Genomic DNA, 18,320 nt, shown 5'->3' with positions numbered 1-18,320 from the left:
GAACCTCCCTAGCCAAGCTCTCCAAGCCAAACAGGTGTTTTCTTTTATGTTAGACGATTTGTTTTTTAATTTTTACTGATAGTGAAAAACATAATCAGCCAAAGGGGAGGGGGGGATGTCTTACCCTTAGATTTTCACAGGCAAAGGAATATGGAAGGACTACCAAATAAAAGTGGAAGGTTTTCACTCACGATCATATCTTCTGAGTAAAACAAAAATGCCGACATCTGTTAATGATCAAACAAATTTAGCTTCTCTAAAATTTACGTCCTGGTTAGTTGGGCTACTAAAACTTCTCACCTACCTTTCACTTATTTTGTCGTCTGAAGACAGGGAAACAGCAAAGGTGAAAATAGAATGAGAACTGGAAAAGAGAAATGCACAAATGGAGGAAAAGATAAGATGTTTGCAGGCTGTGCTAGCCCCTTAAAATGGGAAGAAGCTGCTGGAAAAGAAAACAGCAATTAGAAATCGAAGACTTTTAGATAAATTGAGAGTGTCTATAAACCTTTGTTACAGGCACCACAGGGGAGACACCGCAGCAGGCACCAGCACACAAAGATGAAGTGTGCTTCCTGAGCCTCCCAAGCCAGTGGAAGGATCCGTATCACACAGAAAGTACCCTTCTGGTTTCAGCAAAGTATGTTGACAAGATAAAGAAAGCAGCACTCTGTGGGGGGAAGGGGGTGGGAATCCCTCTTCCTTGATGAACAGGGCACGGGACAGGCCGAACAGGGTCAACTGTGCAGCAAGTGTGGAAGTGCAAAGGAAAGGACTGGGCGAGTTTACAGAGACGAGTGGAAGGGACAAGAGCCTGGGTTTTGGTTGTGGGGATTCTCACACCAATGCTAACCACTCTGCCACCAAACCACTTTCACCTAAACTTTAGTTCCCTGGACACATTATTTCACACCTAGAGCCTACAGCAGTCACACCGGACAGAAATATAAGTCAAGCCATATATGTCATTTGAATTTGGCTAGTTTCATTTCTTAAAGCAAAAAATGGTGACATTAACTTATAAAATATATTTTGCTTGACACAATTTCACACGCTTCATTTTTTAATATCGACACCTCCCAAATCCAGTGTATGTGTTATACTTACGGCACATTTTGGACTCGTGACATTTCAAGCGCTCAGAAGCCACAACCGCGGCTTCCTCACTGGGTACCCAGGTCTGGAGTTGCTTTTACCTTCCTTGACCAAAGGCCCCAAAGGACTGTCCTTTCCGTAAGATGGATTTGATCCCATAGCAGGCTGGGAAGCCTGTAAGGTCAAAGTGGAGGTTATCTAGGTACCAGGCAGCAGCTCCAAGGAGAGAGCACCCTTACTACTGAGGTCCTTAATGGATACTGTTTATGAGTCCATCCAATTGGGGTAACAACTTCCTAAAGTATTTCCTATACAATGCATTGGCTATACGCTAACAACAGACTAATTCAAGAAGCTTTTGAAGAGCTACACACGTCTGCAAAGGCAAAGGCAAAAGCTGGTAGGAAAGGGGATGCATGCACAACATTTTAGGGCTCCCAGAATGCAAGACAGGGTTCTGAGATTCCCTTCTCGTCTCATCCTGCAATTTCATGCTTCAATAAAGGGATAGGGGGAGGTTGGAAAATGTCACCACTTATGACACAATAGAGAAGAAAAAGTGGTTCAAAGTATCGACAGGATACTACTGAGGCAAATTGGGTCCTTGAGACTCAACTGAATCTCCTAGTTTATCCTGAGTAAAAGGAGAGGAGTTGAGAGTGTTTCATTTATAACCCCTTCAATTTGTGTTCTGCTTAACCTGGTGAACTCCAGTTAATTAAGATGTTCCTATAAACAATTAAGCTTCCTGTAGGATCGTTAGCAAGATATAAAAATTTATGATGTAATAAAATGCAATAAAATGATAAAGTGTTGAACCCATCAAAGCACTTCACATGCAAAAAGATAGGCGTGAAAATAGGTAAAAGTAGCCTTAATCCTACTTAAAATTCACCTACGTCTTGCTTTTGGATTTTTCGCAGGTAAGTACTCCTACAATTCATTTTAATCGGTCTGCATTCCTCGAAATATGACTTCTGGGGTAAAATGTTCCTCACCTCTGTTCAAATAAGGGCCCATGTGACATTTTAGGGGAAATGGAAGGTAAGGAATTGTACTGGATTTGCTGTGGAAAACAATATTGCCTAGGGAATGCCTGGTCCCACAGCCAAAAGACCTGAACTCTGCTACTGTGCACCGAAGGAGAAAGAACTTCATACCATGAAGTTCTTCCACACTTGCACCTTAAGACAGCAGACACTGTCATTAATATTGATGTTTAATATTATTTTATTGACTTAATAATACCAGCAACTAAAAGTTGTGCCTGAATATGGGCTAACTCCATTCCTTCATTTAATCTTCCCTCAAACTGCTCTGTGATATTTACATACATTCCTATTGTTATCTGAATTTACAGAAAAAAGAACTGGGGTTTAGATAAGGCATTACTAAAAAGAGGCAGAAAAGGAATTTGACCACTATCCTAGCCGCATCCAACATTTTAATACTGAGCAGTGCTAAAACATGTCTGTCAGCCGGGCTTGGTGGCTCAGCCTGTAATTCCGCGCTTTGGGAGGCTGAGGTGAGTGGATTGCCTGAGCCCGCGGGTTCAAGACCTGCCTGGGCAACTTGGCGAGACCTCATCTCTACAATAAATCAAAAATCAGCCGGGTGTGGTAGCGCATGCCTGTAATTCCGGCTACTTGGAAGGCTGAGGCGGAAGGATCGCCGGAGCCCAGCAGGCCGAGGCTGTGGTGGCCGGGAGCAGCCACTGCACTCCAGTCTGGGCGACAGAGTGAGACTCCAACTCGAAAAAACAAAACAAAACCAAACAAAAATGTCTGTCATGTCCTCAAGGTTGAAGTTTTCCTTTTCTAAGAGTTTAGTAATAACAACTAGCATACAGCATATGCATAACTTAATAACTAACACGTATTAGGTATTTACTGTACACAGGGCAAATGGTTTGTCTCACTTCATCTTTGAAGAACCCTATGAGCTAGGAGCTATCATTATTCACGTTTCACAGATGAAAAAACAGAAGGATTATAGAATTTGGCCAAAGTTCTACCAACAGTTGGTAACAGAGCCACAAGATAAACCTAAACAGTCTCATTCAAGAGCCGCACTCTTACCTGTTTTGCATATTTCCTTTACCTGAAGCTTTTTCATACCCTGGGGCCAAGAGCTCTGTGTGTTTTAATTTCAAAATCCTCCCAAGAAACTCTTTACCAGTGGGCCAGCACTGATTATACTTTAGAGGCCAGACTTACCTTATGTTCCATCTGAATAAAATAGACTTAGACAAAAAAAAAAAAAAAAAATCTGGGGAGCGAACAGGCAAAGAGCCCAGGACTTGGAAGGGGAGGCACTGTTTGTGCTGTGTTTAAAGAAAATTTAGGGAGTTCAAAGCACCATCCCATAGGTGGGCAGGCTGAGAAACAAATCAAAATAAGCAGTTCAGGGACACAATAAGAAAATAGTTAATACCATTAATCAAGCACCAAACCTTTGCATTTGTAAGGATGTCCTCCCTTTACAGCGTATCAGCAGTGATCAGGGAGGAAAGGAGAGAAGCCGAAGAGGGCACTGTGCTCTCGGGTCAAGAAAAAAAAAAGTCTTCTGTGCCAGGCAGAAAAATGGCCTTGTTTTTGTTCTCTGAAATGAAAATATGTTGAGAAACGTCCAAGGACTTTGCCCATGTAGAGACCAGGACCCAGTCAGAGCTACAAGGAAACTAAAAGCTAGTTCCCTAACCAAAAGAGAATTTTGCAACTAGGCACAACTAGGCTTCAGTATTACAATCTGGAAGAACCAAGTCTACTAGAAAGACAAGTTCTTTTAAGCAGATACTGTGTTCGTTCCCACGTTTTCTAAACCAGTGCACCAAGAGGACTGTAAGTATTTCTATCCCTGTGTTTCTAACCAAAGCCCTAGAAGCATCTTTCCAAAAGATCAAGTTCTTAACTTTGTCATTTATTTCCCTACACCGAGAACTCATATTGGTACTTGTGTTTTACTGTTCACCAAATCCTAAGCATCCCTCTGTAAAAATTTTCTCCCAAAGCAAAATTCATTCTTGCTAGAATATTCTATAGGTCAGAGCTTTCCTGCAGGTTAACATCTGGGAACATTATCTTCCCTTGTCAGAGGAAACGTTTTTCCCCCACTCTTCTCTCTTTATCTTAACTAACTTAGATACTGTTGCTGAGTCACTAAGAATAAGTATGATGTCACAGAAATGTCATGTTTTATTGTTTATGATAGAGGAGTTTCTGTTTGGGGTGGGAAGGAAACAAGACTAGAAAAGAAAAGAGGATGGAGAAGACTGCTTTCACTATACTGGTTTTTGGAGTCAAGCCAGAAAGCTACCAGTTGGGGACAAACTACTTTTGCAGATATTTAGACAAATGATAAGCAGGACACAGGCTGGGACAAACAATAAAGACATGTGTGATCTTTCAGAGGATAAAATGAAAAATTACTGGTTTTGATCTTTCCCACTTAAGTCTTTATAAAGTGCCCAATGCCTCGAACAAATTTGGGGAATTTGTAAACAAAATCCTGAGATCTCAAGATTCTAAATATAGGCTTGATATCATCAAATGCTTTTTGATTCTAAGATGCTCTTGACCAATAGCACTGATTTAGGACTTAATTATGCAAATTGAGTATGACTAGGATTTTCTTTTAGGTGTGGGTTTGCCAGATTTAGCAAATAAAATTACATGACACTGAGCTAAATTTGCAAGGTACATATGTATACTAGAATACCATTCATTATCTGAAATTCAAATTTAATGGGATACCCTATAGTTTCTATTTGGTTAAGGGTCTCTTTAAATACCCCTGGATCTAATAAGACATGTCAAGTAAAAGCTGGCAATTCAAATTCAACAAGGCAGATGGGGAAAAAAAAGGGGAAAATTACTTCCAATGAATTACAAAAAAGAAAGGCTTGAAATTAATAGGTTGTATGACTATCAAGTCTTACAGTACGTTAAGCCATAAAGGGGGTTGGTCTATGACACTAAATTTACTTTTTGTTCCTCACCATTTCCTGTGGTGAAGAACTAAAGGCTACCTGGCATAATACTTTTCATATGATATATGTTTAGTAAATATCTACTGACAGATGATCACATGATAAAGGCCAAGTGGGCTCCTTTTACATTAAAATCTACTTTACATGTAAAAATCTGAAGAGTTTGGATAAAATACAGGCAGAAAAAATTCTGGCTTGATGAGAAAATAATTAAAGTAAAAATATAAAACTCTCTTTTCCTTGAATGAACTGCAAGGAGTAAAAGGAAATCACATTTACAGACTACAATAAAGTAAAAGTCTCAAGAATTCCAGCACAACAAGCATTCTTGCAGGGAAGCCTAGGCCAAAGGAAATAACAAGAGTGTTAATTCAGATCTCTTGGAAGTGAACAAAAGTTCTAGCATTCATGCAGTCTGTTGGAATGGCACATCCTTTTCATTTAAAGTCAAAGTATTCCTTGAAGAAAATAATTTGCACTGAGAAAACTGCTCTAGGGTTCAGTAAGCTGTATAACACAATTTCTATTCATCATGCCTCATATTTTTGCCAAATGATCACCTGACATATCTAGAAACAGCGGTACTGGGTAACTTTAATTTTTTTTTTCTTTTGTCCAGAAAAGGGGTAGTTAACACATGGGCTTCATCAAAAGTAAAAATTACTAATCCAGTAAAAGATAAAAAAATCTAAATAAATAACCTTTCTAAACTCTGCACCTCTTTTATCAAACACACAAATCAAATATACACCATCATGAAAAAAACCAAAAAACAATTTTCCAATTGTCCTGGATTATTGTTAAATATTTCTCCAAACTGTTTAGGATTTAATTGATTTTTTTGTCAAAATTTTTTTTAACCTTCTTTGTAATGGTTTAGAAATAAAGCCTTCATCTGGACTAGGGACATTAAAATAAATTTGCAAATATTAAACAATAATAGTAATACTGGCTAATTTTTAAGACTACATAAATCTTTGGCTGAAGTCTCAATTCTGTGAATGGTCAAATTACTACTCCAGCAGAGGGAGAAAGGGTAAAAACACAGCAAACTAAATTTCTACTAAAACAAACAAACATTTACAACAGCAGAAAAGAAGCCCGTTACCACTCTTATCCTAATATCTTATTTTGGTACATGAACCAAAAAGAGTTGGATTTGTAGGAAACTGGTTTTGTTGTTGTTTTTTAAGAGGTAAACAAATCTTTTTAGGTGAATGAAAGAAAAGCACAGAGAAGACAATGCACATGGGAGATTAAACATATAGTAGTTAAGTGAATTTAGTGGCAAATGACTGAAGTCTTTTATCCAAGAACTTGGAACAAAAACATAACAAAATTAGAAATTTTGAGCTATTGCTGGCCTACCAACTAAGTCATCATAGACTAGAGTATGGCCATCCTATAACAACAAAAAAAATTGTTTTAAATAAAGTTAAATTCAACAGGCACTGCTTTCTATTATTAAAGTGAAAGAGATGAAACTCCTAGCAGGAGGGTAAAAGTAGGAACTTCTGTGTTAATTCATTAGGAAATGTCTACTGGAATTCAAAGAACAGTTTTGGGATTTGTTCCCCCAATAGTGCTAAAGATTTCTAGGAAGTAATTTATGAAAAGTAACATGATCCACTAAGTAATTTCAAAACTCAAGTACTGAAGTATAATGAATTTATCACTCTCTTTCATTTTTTAAAACATCTTTTAGGCCGGGCACAGTGGCTCAAGCCTGTAATCCCTGCACTTTGGGAGGCAGAGGTGAGAGCACTGTCTGAGCCCAGGGGTTCAAAACCAGCCTGGGCAACTTGGTAAGACCTCATCTCTACAATAAATAAAAAATCAGCTGGGTGTGGCAGCGCACGCCTGTAGTTCCAGCTACTTGGAAGGCTGAGGTGGAAGGATCACCAGAGCCCAGCAGGTCGATGCTGGATTGGCTGTGAGTATGCCACTGTACTCCAGCCTGGGTGATGAAGTGAGATTCCCACTCAAAAAAACCAGCCGAACAAACAAAAAAAGATTCTTATAAAGATTTTTATAAAGAAGCTGTCAACAATTCAAGCAGGCTTGAGAAGCAAACTGTAAGGCAATGGTGTGTGCGTGTGTGTTGATAACTTCATACATACAGACATACATGTGCATATGTATGTTATATAATGGCCCAGGAATCCAACATCTTAGGAATAAATTAAAGATGCTGCTAACAAAAGATATATAGAAAGACATATTCAAAAGAGGTCAACAAATTTCTAAAAATTCTTCAATTTAAAAATAACACCTGATTTTGGCATTTGTTTACATTTTAGTAGCAGATATTAATTTTTAAAAAATAACGGTAATTGATAGTGTGTTTAGGGCTAACATGAACCAATTCTATGAAAAGTGTCCCTGTAGTCTTATTGGTGCTCAGAGAAAAATTACACCCTAGAAAAACCATGTCACTTCCTCCGCGTCCCACACGCAGGACACTGTGCTGTGTAAGGCAGCCAGAAAGACTGCTGCATTTTCCCTTTGAGCAGAAATAATTGGAGACGTGATATCAGGGTTTCTGTGTAAAGGGAGGGAATGAAGCAATTAGCTGAAATGCTGGGGGGCAAAAGGAGTGGGTGCTCTCCTCCCACTGCCAACTCAAAGGCTAGAAGCCAACCTCAGTCATATTTGCCCTACTAAATGGAGGAAGAATTGGATTTGCATACCAGTGTGTATGTGTTGTATACAGATACATACCTGTTGCGGGGGAGAAGAGAGGTCAAGATGATAACTGTGAGGGAAATAACTAGAATTCCCTTTATTTATACCTGAGAAACCCTAAAATTACTATCCCAGAATCACAGAATTTTTAATGGTACGGTAGGAAAAGCACAGTCTGGTATAACAGAAATATCTTATTTGGGTTGGGTGAAAAACCCCCATTCTTCAGAAAGTCTTCAGAACAATCATTGGCCAGGAATAATTTATGTTGTTCAAGAAGGAAGAAATATTGCTTCTTTAAAAATTCGCTACTAATGGAATATGCATATGGGATGTGGATAGATAAAACAAACTCTGGTGGCACAGTCAACTTTTAGACTCACAAGGCTACCATGGTAGATAGATGATGATAATACAAGATGGCTTTGGAAAAAAATGAGAGAGTGAACAAATGAAAAGCCTTTTGTCTAGTGACTGACCCTCTTCTAAGGCTCATCTATTGTCCAATTTATTTTTAACATGAATTATGTATTAAAGGCTTTATATATTTTATCTTTAATTTTCAGAATAAGACAGCAAAGTAGGTATTATTGACCCTATTTTACAGATAAGAAACTGAGGTCCGGAGATATTGAGTAACATGTCACTGGAGTGGCAGAGTCAGGATATGACCTCAGAATAATCCATAACCATCCCTCCATGCCTCCAGACCTCATGATTCTTCATGTGTTTGGGACACAAGCTCTGTACCTATCACCTAGCAGAGACAATACTTCTTCAGGGAAAGAAGGATGCTTGGGAAGTGTTATACGCTGAATTGTATTCCCCCTAAGTTCATAGGTGATAGCTGTAACCCCTACTGAAATGTGACTATATTTGGAGACAGGACCTTTAAAGAGGTGATTAAGTTAAAATGGGCTCGTTAGGGTGGGCCCTAACTTCTTTTGACCGGTGTTCTTAGAAAAGGCAATCTGGGTGCACAAGAGACACCAGATGCATGGGCCCACAGAGGCTAAGGCTATGTGAGGGTGGCCATCCACAAACCAGAAAGAGAGGTCTCAGAATGAAACCAATGCTGCCAATACTTGGATCTGGAAACTTTAGTCTCCAGAATGCTGAGGGTATAAATTTCTGTTGTTTAAGTCCCCCTGCCTTGGATATTTTGTTATGGCAACCTTAGCAAACTAATACAGGAAGAGAGAAGAAATCACTGAATGTAGTAACACACATAGGCTACGAACATTAACACTGACTCGTCTGTTGATCAAGACTAGACAGAATTGTTACCGATTTGGCCTTGTTAATGAGGCAGGAAAGAGTTCCATCCTGAGGGCACTGAGGGATTATGTGATTGTGGCTGCATGGTGGAAACACACTCCTCCCAATGTTTTCCTCTTACACTACTCTCTCACAGAAACATAGCTGAAATGTCCCTGCAACTCCAACACACACACGCCCTAACCAGCAAGGTACATGATAAATTAAAAGCATTTCAAGGCATGGCCCAACACTGTTACCTCAGATCTTGCTAGAATAACATGACATTTAGAAAAACACAACCCACTGGATGTTTGGCACACCTTGGGAATGAAGAATATGTCCACTGCAGAGCCAGTACCCCAGGCTGTCAAAAAATCTCCAGCCAGGATTTCTTTTATAAACTTTACCTATCTTTTTAAATTCTACAATCTAGGAGGTGGGGGGGAAAAAAAATGTCTGCTTATTTCCAAACGTCCTTCTGCTTAATCACAATAAACGTGAACCATATGCAAGAATATGTTGAATTCTCAGTTGTGGCACATTGACAGACTGGCTCTGTGCACCTGGCAAAAAGCCTCAACACTCACATCCTTTCCTCTGGGTCACCCCACCCCCTGCACACACCTACACAGAGCTCACTCTCTACTTATATCAGCCACCTCCCATCCCTGCACACTGAAAGGGGGGTATGAACAGACTGTTTTTTCAGATACTGGCCAAATAACGTTCCTGTTCACTCTCTTGCCCATCTTAGACCATACACACTTCAACATCTGGAAGGATAAACTCAGCCCCTAACACGTATGACGAGGCTGAGCAGGCACTGAGGAGTTCTTAAGCCATGACGATCTGCCAGTTTCCCTCTGAGGTCCAGGCCCTGAAAGGCCAACTGTGGTATGTTTGCGTTTCCACCGGGCCTGGTGCTTGCTGGCTGCTCCTATGCTCAGTAAGAATCCCGCAGCCCAAATGTCCCGTAAACGTCTCACCCTTCTGCCGAGAGCTGCTTGGTAGCCTCGCTTCTTGGAGCAGAGCATATGCTATTTGAGAGCCACAGGCTGAATATCAACTAATACTTGGAGTGCAGCTGACCTCTCTCTTCCCCAGGCCAGTGACTGCTCTAAAATAAAAACACACTTTCACATGAACATAGCAAGAGCAAGAAGACAAGCCCAGATTTTCCTCACCATGTGCCACCCAGCCATGTTTACACTGATCGCAAGTCCTCAGGTTAATCTTCCCTGGCTGAAAACATTCACACGTGCAGTTTACCAGTGTGCAACGGATGGCCTGAAAAATAAAGGGGGAAGAAATGATCAGCATCTGTTCAACGGCATTATATTTTTCCCCATTTTAATAAATAACGCCCATTTCCATTTTTAAAGGCTTTATGATGATAGGGGAAAGTTTAAAAAATATATTTGGGTATCAAAATCTCTTATAAATAAAGGCAAACAAAGTTTATTCACCAACATGTTTTATTTTATGCCATTTATAGAAACCTTTATCGTTTTTTAATTTTTTAGAAATAGATTTAGGGAGTACAAGCGCAGTTTTGTTACATGAATGTATTGCATAGTGGTAAACTCTGGGAGTTTAGTGGTCCTTCCACCTGAATAGTGTACCTTGTACCCAATAGATAATTTCTTCTCCTTCCCTACAGAAATCTTTAACGATGTAGAATAAACTAAAACATTACATATTCTGTATGAATACTGTATTTATAACACTAGAAATTCAAAAGAGAAAAATATGTTGCTAATATATATTTCCTTATAAGTTTATCCACTTGTCAGTAATGAAAAAAATGCATTCTAAAAATGTTCAGGTAAAATGTTTGTGAAAGTAAAACATGGCAAACAGATATTGTTATTAGAAAATTACTTTTCCTCTGCTGAATTTGAATTCAATTATTTGCTTATATTTCAGGTATGTTTCAAAAGACACTCCACTACCAAATAAGACCTAACATATGTGTTACTATTTATCACATCCCAATTCCTTGTGGTTTTTCAAAATTTATTAATTTATTTTCATTTGTCTTGAGAAACAAAAAATAATCCTTTTATTTTAGCAGTGATATAAGAAAATAAGTTTAAATTTTGTTTTAGATCACATGCAGAATAGAAAAAGCCACTTACAGAAACATCTTATACCTGGAAGAGTACAACTGTATTGTAGAAAACTGTAAAACACACTCAAAAAAATCTTTTATTTCTTTTCAGGCACTTAAAAAAAAAAATCATCTCAATTTATATTATAAAGTGAAATCCATAGAAAATTAGCATAAATGGAGTGTAACTTTTTTATGAATAAAAACCCATGTTTAAGAATTATGCTGAAACTGACCTATGCTCCCAGACTACTGTTAATAAATTTATCTCATACATTTAATTCTAATTTGCATGGAAATTCTGAAGACAGAAGGGATTTGGTCTGATCATTCACAGATTAACAATCTACTGTAACTACTTGAACTGCCAGGAATAGATCTCTCAGCAGATTTAGATGCAATCAATGATTACTGATTTTGGGGTGGGAGGGTGGGTATAGACACCTGAAACTGCAGCTCTGTGCCTGAAAGCTATGCTCACTGACACAGCTCCAGATGCCCATATTTCTGGAACCCTTTGGATTTTTATATAAATTGTCTCATTTGCAACAATATTTTAGATATTGTTAACATGGTTGGGATGAATGCCATTTACAAAGAATAAGACTGAGTGGGCTTTTACGGTTCCCTATGCTTTGCATCAGGCAAGTAGAAAGTATTTCTCTTCCATTAATTAACAGTAAATCTATGGGTCCCTATTTGGTTTCAGATGCTCGAGTCCTCACTGCAGACTCCATTCGTACCTCCCTCCCACCCCCCATGCCCAATTTGCACTTCTGTGTAGCACTAGGGAAATATTTAATTATATATTCTGCCTGGTATGTCAGGATCTCTCCTCTGAGGCCAACAGTCCTATTGCATATTAGCTAGGTTGTGAGACTTTGCTACATATACTGGTGATTAAAGGAATTTTTAGGATATAAGGGGAGACATTTCACCCATAAGTTCTTATTTCAATTTCAATAATTTATTGGCTGAGAATTTATCAGAACGTCCCGGGTTAGAAATGGTTTCTCTAAATAACATATTCATTAATTAATGAACTTATACCTTGATTCTATGACCAAAATAAAAAGTTTAGAGGACAGTGTTTCTACTAAAAACGAGGCACTTTACAAACTAACTAATATAAATTCAGATATGGAAACTATGTTGGCATTAAAATACTGAATCTATGTAATTTAAGGCACAATAATAAAAGCTTTCATAAAGGCTTAGAAACATACCTTCTGCTTTACCAAAATCAAGGAAGGGTCAATAAAAAGACATGCTCTTTCAAGGGCAGTTAAACATAAACTCCGGCATAAAATGCATAAATACCTTAAATCACTCATTTTATTCTATTTAATTATTTGACAAAAATATCCTAATTTGTGTTGTGTTTAAAGCACACTTTTATCAACTTTATAGCTAAATTATAATTTTTATTATACGCAAGACCGGAACAAATTAAGAAACTGTGAATTTGCTTTATTTTTATGCATATTTTTTTTAATTGGTTGAATCATTCCTTCACTTTCTCTAAACTAAAATATGACTCAAATATTTTGTCTTCCTATACAACTTTATACATCTGGTACACTTGGGAATTAAATTTTTCAGATCATCATCCCTTCTCATGAATTTGCCTCTTTTGTACCTAAACACACAAACACTGGAACACCTCAACTCCTTTTGTATATAAACACTTAAGCACTGGAATATCCATTTTGTTTTTTATGAATTCCAGAAGGTCTATTTGCTTTAAACTCAGATTTATATAGACTACAATTGTCCCTTAAGGGATTTATATATATTTAAACAATATGGTCTAAATAAATATTTTGAGTAAGAGACTATTGTGGCTTCAAAGGAAGTTTTATTCTAAATAACATTTTTGAAACGGCATAAAACTTTGACATACTATTTATTCATAACAAACTAGAACCAATGTGATCACTTGCCAACTCACCCACACTTAAAAAACATAAATTATCATAAAACTATCAAAGACAGTTAAGCCTCAAAAATGTACATGCATCACATGGAGACAGCTGGGAAGAGGAGAAATGAATAAGCTTTCATTCTTGTGAGCACATTCATGTCTGCCTTCATGCAGCTCCTGTCACAGTGCCTCCAACTCTCTTCTGGGCACCCTGAGCAAGACCACACTGTAGGTGCTACATTCTGTGAACCACAAGCTTTAAAAATGCAGAGAGGAAGACAAGAGCAGACAGTTCAGTCCGCTCTGCCTGTTTCTACCTATACATGCAGGGATGAGTATTCAAGTCTGGGTAATGCAGACCTCCAGAACCCTGCCACCTCCAAGGTACCCTGTAACTCTTTCTCAGTTCTTACATGGCCCGCATTTCCCTCAACTCCTCAAGAACAATAAAACCAACAACAATAAATTTTCTTAAGCCCATGGCTTATTAAAGCAAATATTCCTTCTGCTTACCTTTACCATGGATTTCTTGAAAGAAAAATCCATGCACTCAGCAACCAATGCTCCCACATCCTCACCACCACCTACATTTTAATTCTTCAAGCTGGATGCTACCGTATGAGTTCCTGAAACTTCTCTCTCTGAGAGACAATACTCTCACATCACTTCTGGTTCTTTTTCTTGTCTCCTTGTCCTCTCAGACTTTGATGCACTAATTCTCCTTCATCCCGGGCTGTAGAGACTGACTATCCTCGTTTTTCTGGCAGCAGTGGCTTACTCTCTCTCCACTGTAAATAAATACAGGTGTTTCCCACGGCCAGGCGCTTCATTCTTCAATTTGGCAATTTCATGCCCTCCTACAGCTTCAAATATCATCACCAGGCAAAAACCATCACTTGGGAGCCAGGCACTGCCATAAGCAGGAGGAAATGGATGGCAGAGTCCCTGCGCTAAAGGACTTGACAGTTTGGGGATTGTGGGCAGTAGATTTAGAGGAGAAACCCTAAGAACGAGAAGGAGGCCCTTAAACAGTTTTGAGAAACACCATCTCTCTGGCTTTATTCCTCTACTAAATCCCAGGACTTTAACAAATTTATTTACAACAGTAAATTCTTACCTGTTATAATAATAGATAGATTTATGGAATATTTGCCATCTTCCAAATATTGTACTAAACAGTTCATAAGCATTAGCCCTCTGCATCCTTAATAATAGTAATCACCAACAAGGAAACTGAAGTAGAGATAATTCACTATCTTGCCTAAAGTCACTCAACTAGTAAAGTCAAAGATTCAGGAGTCAGACCCAGGTCTGTGCGAGTTTTCCATCTCACTGATGAGGAAACTTGAGTTAGAATTCCATTCACAGAGAGGCAGTGGGGCAGAGTGTTTTTCATTGACATGATGCCTTCCTCCAAATACCTGCCTTTCCTGCTCCTTCCCCCCACCCCCACATAGACTGTTACTACCATAATTTGAGCCTTTTTTCCTATTCAAACAGGCTCCTAATTAGTCTACCCATTCCTCTTAGCATCCCACACACCTGGTCTTTTTGTATGCCATTTGCTTTACTGAGGTTATGCTCACCTACTGTCAGCTTCCTCCTATTAGAGTAAAAACAGTGGATGTCAATCCTCATTGGCTAGACAATGGATTGGAGGGGACAGTTATCTCTCTGTCCTTGTGCTATCTCATTGCCAGTTTCTCCAAGGGAATGCTCTCTACCTGCCAACCTGCCAACCACCACTGGCACTGTCAACGCCTACTCATCCTCGGATTTTAACTCAAGTATCACTTATCCCTCAGGGCAGTTGTCCTGTCTCCCATTCAAGGCAAGTACCCCATTAGTATCCTGCATCACAATGGATCTATCTGTCACAGCACAATCACAGGTTGTGAATATCATGTTTATCTGTGTGGTTATTTGATTTGGGCCTGTCTTCCCCACTAGAATTTCAGTTCCATGAGGGTAGGGCAACATATTTGTTGGGCTTACAATAATGTGTAAGTGGCAAGTGACAGGTGCTTCAAAAGGCACTTAAAGAAATACATGATTCTCTGAGTCCCTTTCCTCATCTGTAAAATGATGGTAACAATGACACTACAACAGAGGCAAACTTAAACAAAAATGAATAGAAAGTATGTGTTACCCTGTCTGGCAATAGTAAAAGCTCAATACGTGACAACTATTTACAGCCTCAGGAAACTTTCCACATACTATTTTTAAATGATTTTTTCCCTTATGATTCTTCCCAATGTATTAAGTTTTACTCCAACCCTTGCAAAACTTAACATGTATTTAGTCTTAATGAATAAATGAACACTTTGACATATACAATGCAATATTATTCATACTGTAATCCTCTAAGGTGGGCATATGGATTATTGTTTCTGTTTTAATATTAGGGTTCAGAAATGTTTATGTGTGTAACATGGCTCTTAAATGATACAATGAGCTGGGTTCGGTGGCTCAACCTGTAATCCCGCGCCTTTGGGAGGCTGAGGTGAGTGGATTGCCTGAGCCTGCGGGTTCGAGACCCACCTGGGCAACTTGGCGAGACCTCATCTCTACAATAAATCAAAAAATAAGCCGGGCATGGTAGCGCATGCCTGTAGTTTCAGTTACTTGGAAGGCTGAGGCGGAAGGATCGCCGGAGCCCAGCAGGTCGAGGCTGTGGTGGCCGGGAGCGGCCACTGCACTCCAGTCTGGGCAACAGTGAGACTCCAACTCAAAAAAAAAAATAAATGATACAATGGAGGGGAAGACAAATCTCCCAATTTCCATTTTTACTTCCATTACCTATAGAAACAGAAGAAAATGTACAATAAAAAATAAGTTATGAATTTTCATATTCAAAAGTACATCTAAAATACATATATTAAAGTACATTTGAAAGTATTTTGAGTGAGTTCCAAACTCTATACATATAGCAGATTCTGCTATTTTTAAAACTTTTTAGCATCATGATACTCATAATTTTCTTGAACTCTTCAAGTGTATGTGAATTGAACATTAATCTCCTCACAAAATGACACTTCTAAGGAAAGTACAAATGGCTGCTTCAGTTAATATGCAGTGTACTTCTCAAAAGAACTATAAACAAGACTAATTATTTAATCTCCCATTAGCTAGTCCTTGTTTAAAACACTTACCCTGGTTATCTGACACAAAATAACCAAAGACAAACTAAGGTCATGGGGCAAACAGCATAAAATATATATTCTGAAGGAATAATTATATAAGAAGAAAAAAACCCCACGAAAAATAAAACTCATTTCAGTTCTGGGTTTGGATATTCCAAAAACAACAAACCTCCCTTCATGTGTTCAATAACCCTGGCCAATATCCCATATATAACCAAAATATTTCCTAAGCCTGTTTTCCCATTGTTCATTTCTAGGGAGTACAGCAAGATTTACAACTTGAAATATGAAATTATATTTAAAACATTTAAAAATGCTTAACAGGTAAGAACATGACCTATATTGAAATTAAATTATAGAAAAAGCTAATTATTAACATAGCATGCATTCTGTCCCACCAGTTTTTATTATAAATTTAAATGGTACAATCTAGGTCTATAGACTAACTAACTATAATGATTACCAGTGACAAGGTTCACCGATTTTTAAGAAGAAATTTTTTTTTACTAAACTGAATCTTCTACTTTTAAAGTCACATATTGATATTATAAATATGTAAAATTGGCAAACTTTCCATGAGGATACAACATAGTCTATGTCATAATTAACTTATTAATTCACTACTGCATATATTGAACATATACATATGTCCTAGAAAGGTATGTATGATATCAAAGGTCAAATGAGCCTTTTTACTGGGTAGAAAAATTGTTCTTCAAAGACTTCTATCCTAGGGAAAAACATTCTAGAATAGAAAATTATCTGCAATGAATCTGAAAGGTTATTATTCTAGGATTGCCACCGAATACACTATAGTAATTACAAAGTAACAGCTAACAAACATTGCAGAAAGAGTGATCTTGCATGTAACTGAAAAGATGAGACAAGCACATTTATACATCTTGTGTATGAGATACTAAGATGTGCTTCAAGCATCGCCACAAAGACTCAAATGACAGTAATGGTGATTAAGTCAGAAATATCTATCCCTCTATATACTTTTCAGGACAGTTTTTCCCTTCTGTTTTCATATGGATAATATGTAAAACTAACTGACTTGGAAAATCTACATGGTACTGCCTTTGTAGAAGAAATCACCTTCCTAAATTTGGCCAAGCCACAGTGCAGCATGGAACAAAGAAATTCTACATTTTTTCTGCATGGTGGACAACTACTAAGCATACTTACGACCAACATGAACTACATGACTACATGAGAAATTTATTTGTATTATAAATATCATATATGATGAAAGTATAGGAATATCCGTCTGTTATACTGAAGGGTTTTGCAATCAAGTATCAAAATGAGATAAGAAGATGTCAGTTAGACAGACATGGACCAAAGATGTATGGTTTTAAAGATCCCACACAAAAAGAATGCTTTATTCACAACCTAAAAATTTCTCTAACTCTGACCATGAGACTACTAACATCAATCTATAGTTTTGGTAAGGTTTTTTTCCTAGAGTTATGCACAAATATATAAATCTGACTCTGAATAGACAATATGCATAGGATTTACAAGAAGTGATTATCAGTGATTACAAAGCTTGCTTACTAACTCACAAAAGTTAATAGCATATAAGAGTGGTAAACAATAATGTGAATACCACTACTCATAACGTAATAGTATAACAGCAAGTGAGAAACAATGATGAAGTTATTCTGTCTCTTTACAAAGACCCATTCAAAAATTTATATAATGAAAAACCATGGCAAAAGTATATAACTTATTTAGTGGTAACATAACTAGAAAATAATAATTAACCTTTCAAAAAATGTTCCTTACATTTGTCGAATTGTTTTGAATGTTATATAAAAAAAATGTAAACTCCAGTTTGGGCGACAGAGTGAGATTCCAACCCAAAAAAACCCCACAAAAACTGTAAGCTGATAAAAATGACCATTTTGTGTTCTGTAATTTCTAGGTGCCTTTTCATCAGAAAGAACATTAGATCTTGTGACTGAAACAGATGATGTGAAAACAAATGGGTCTGTTCAGACTCACTACAAAGGCCAGATGCCACTGGTTTAAATAGTAGACAACATAGTAAAGAAAAAAGCTGAATAATTCAAAAAGTATTTAAACTTAAAAAAAGAGGGGGTGGGGGTA

The 18,320-nt window shown here is 37.8% G+C and overlaps 1 protein-coding gene across 2 annotated transcripts in view; it reads right to left on the bottom strand.

Moving 5' to 3' along the window:
- BNC2 (basonuclin 2) overlaps window positions 1–18,320 on the bottom strand; it is a 304,979-nt gene that overhangs the window by 139,585 nt on the left and 147,074 nt on the right. For both annotated transcript variants that reach the window (XM_021717066.1, XM_021717063.1), the window contains one exon: window positions 10,213–10,315. Coding sequence is in view for 1 of the 2 variants with exons in the window: in XM_021717063.1 (XP_021572738.1) it covers window positions 10,213–10,315 (103 nt within the window). In the remaining variant the exon portion in view is untranslated. The remainder of the gene's footprint in view (window positions 1–10,212; window positions 10,316–18,320) is intronic.

The sequence above is a fragment of the Carlito syrichta genome, unplaced genomic scaffold (genome assembly GCF_000164805.1).
Source record: "Carlito syrichta isolate Samal-C Ts95f unplaced genomic scaffold, Tarsius_syrichta-2.0.1 Scaffold107889, whole genome shotgun sequence".
NCBI lineage: Eukaryota > Metazoa > Chordata > Mammalia > Primates > Tarsiidae > Carlito > Carlito syrichta.
This window is presented reverse-complemented; position numbering and strand designations above follow the sequence as displayed.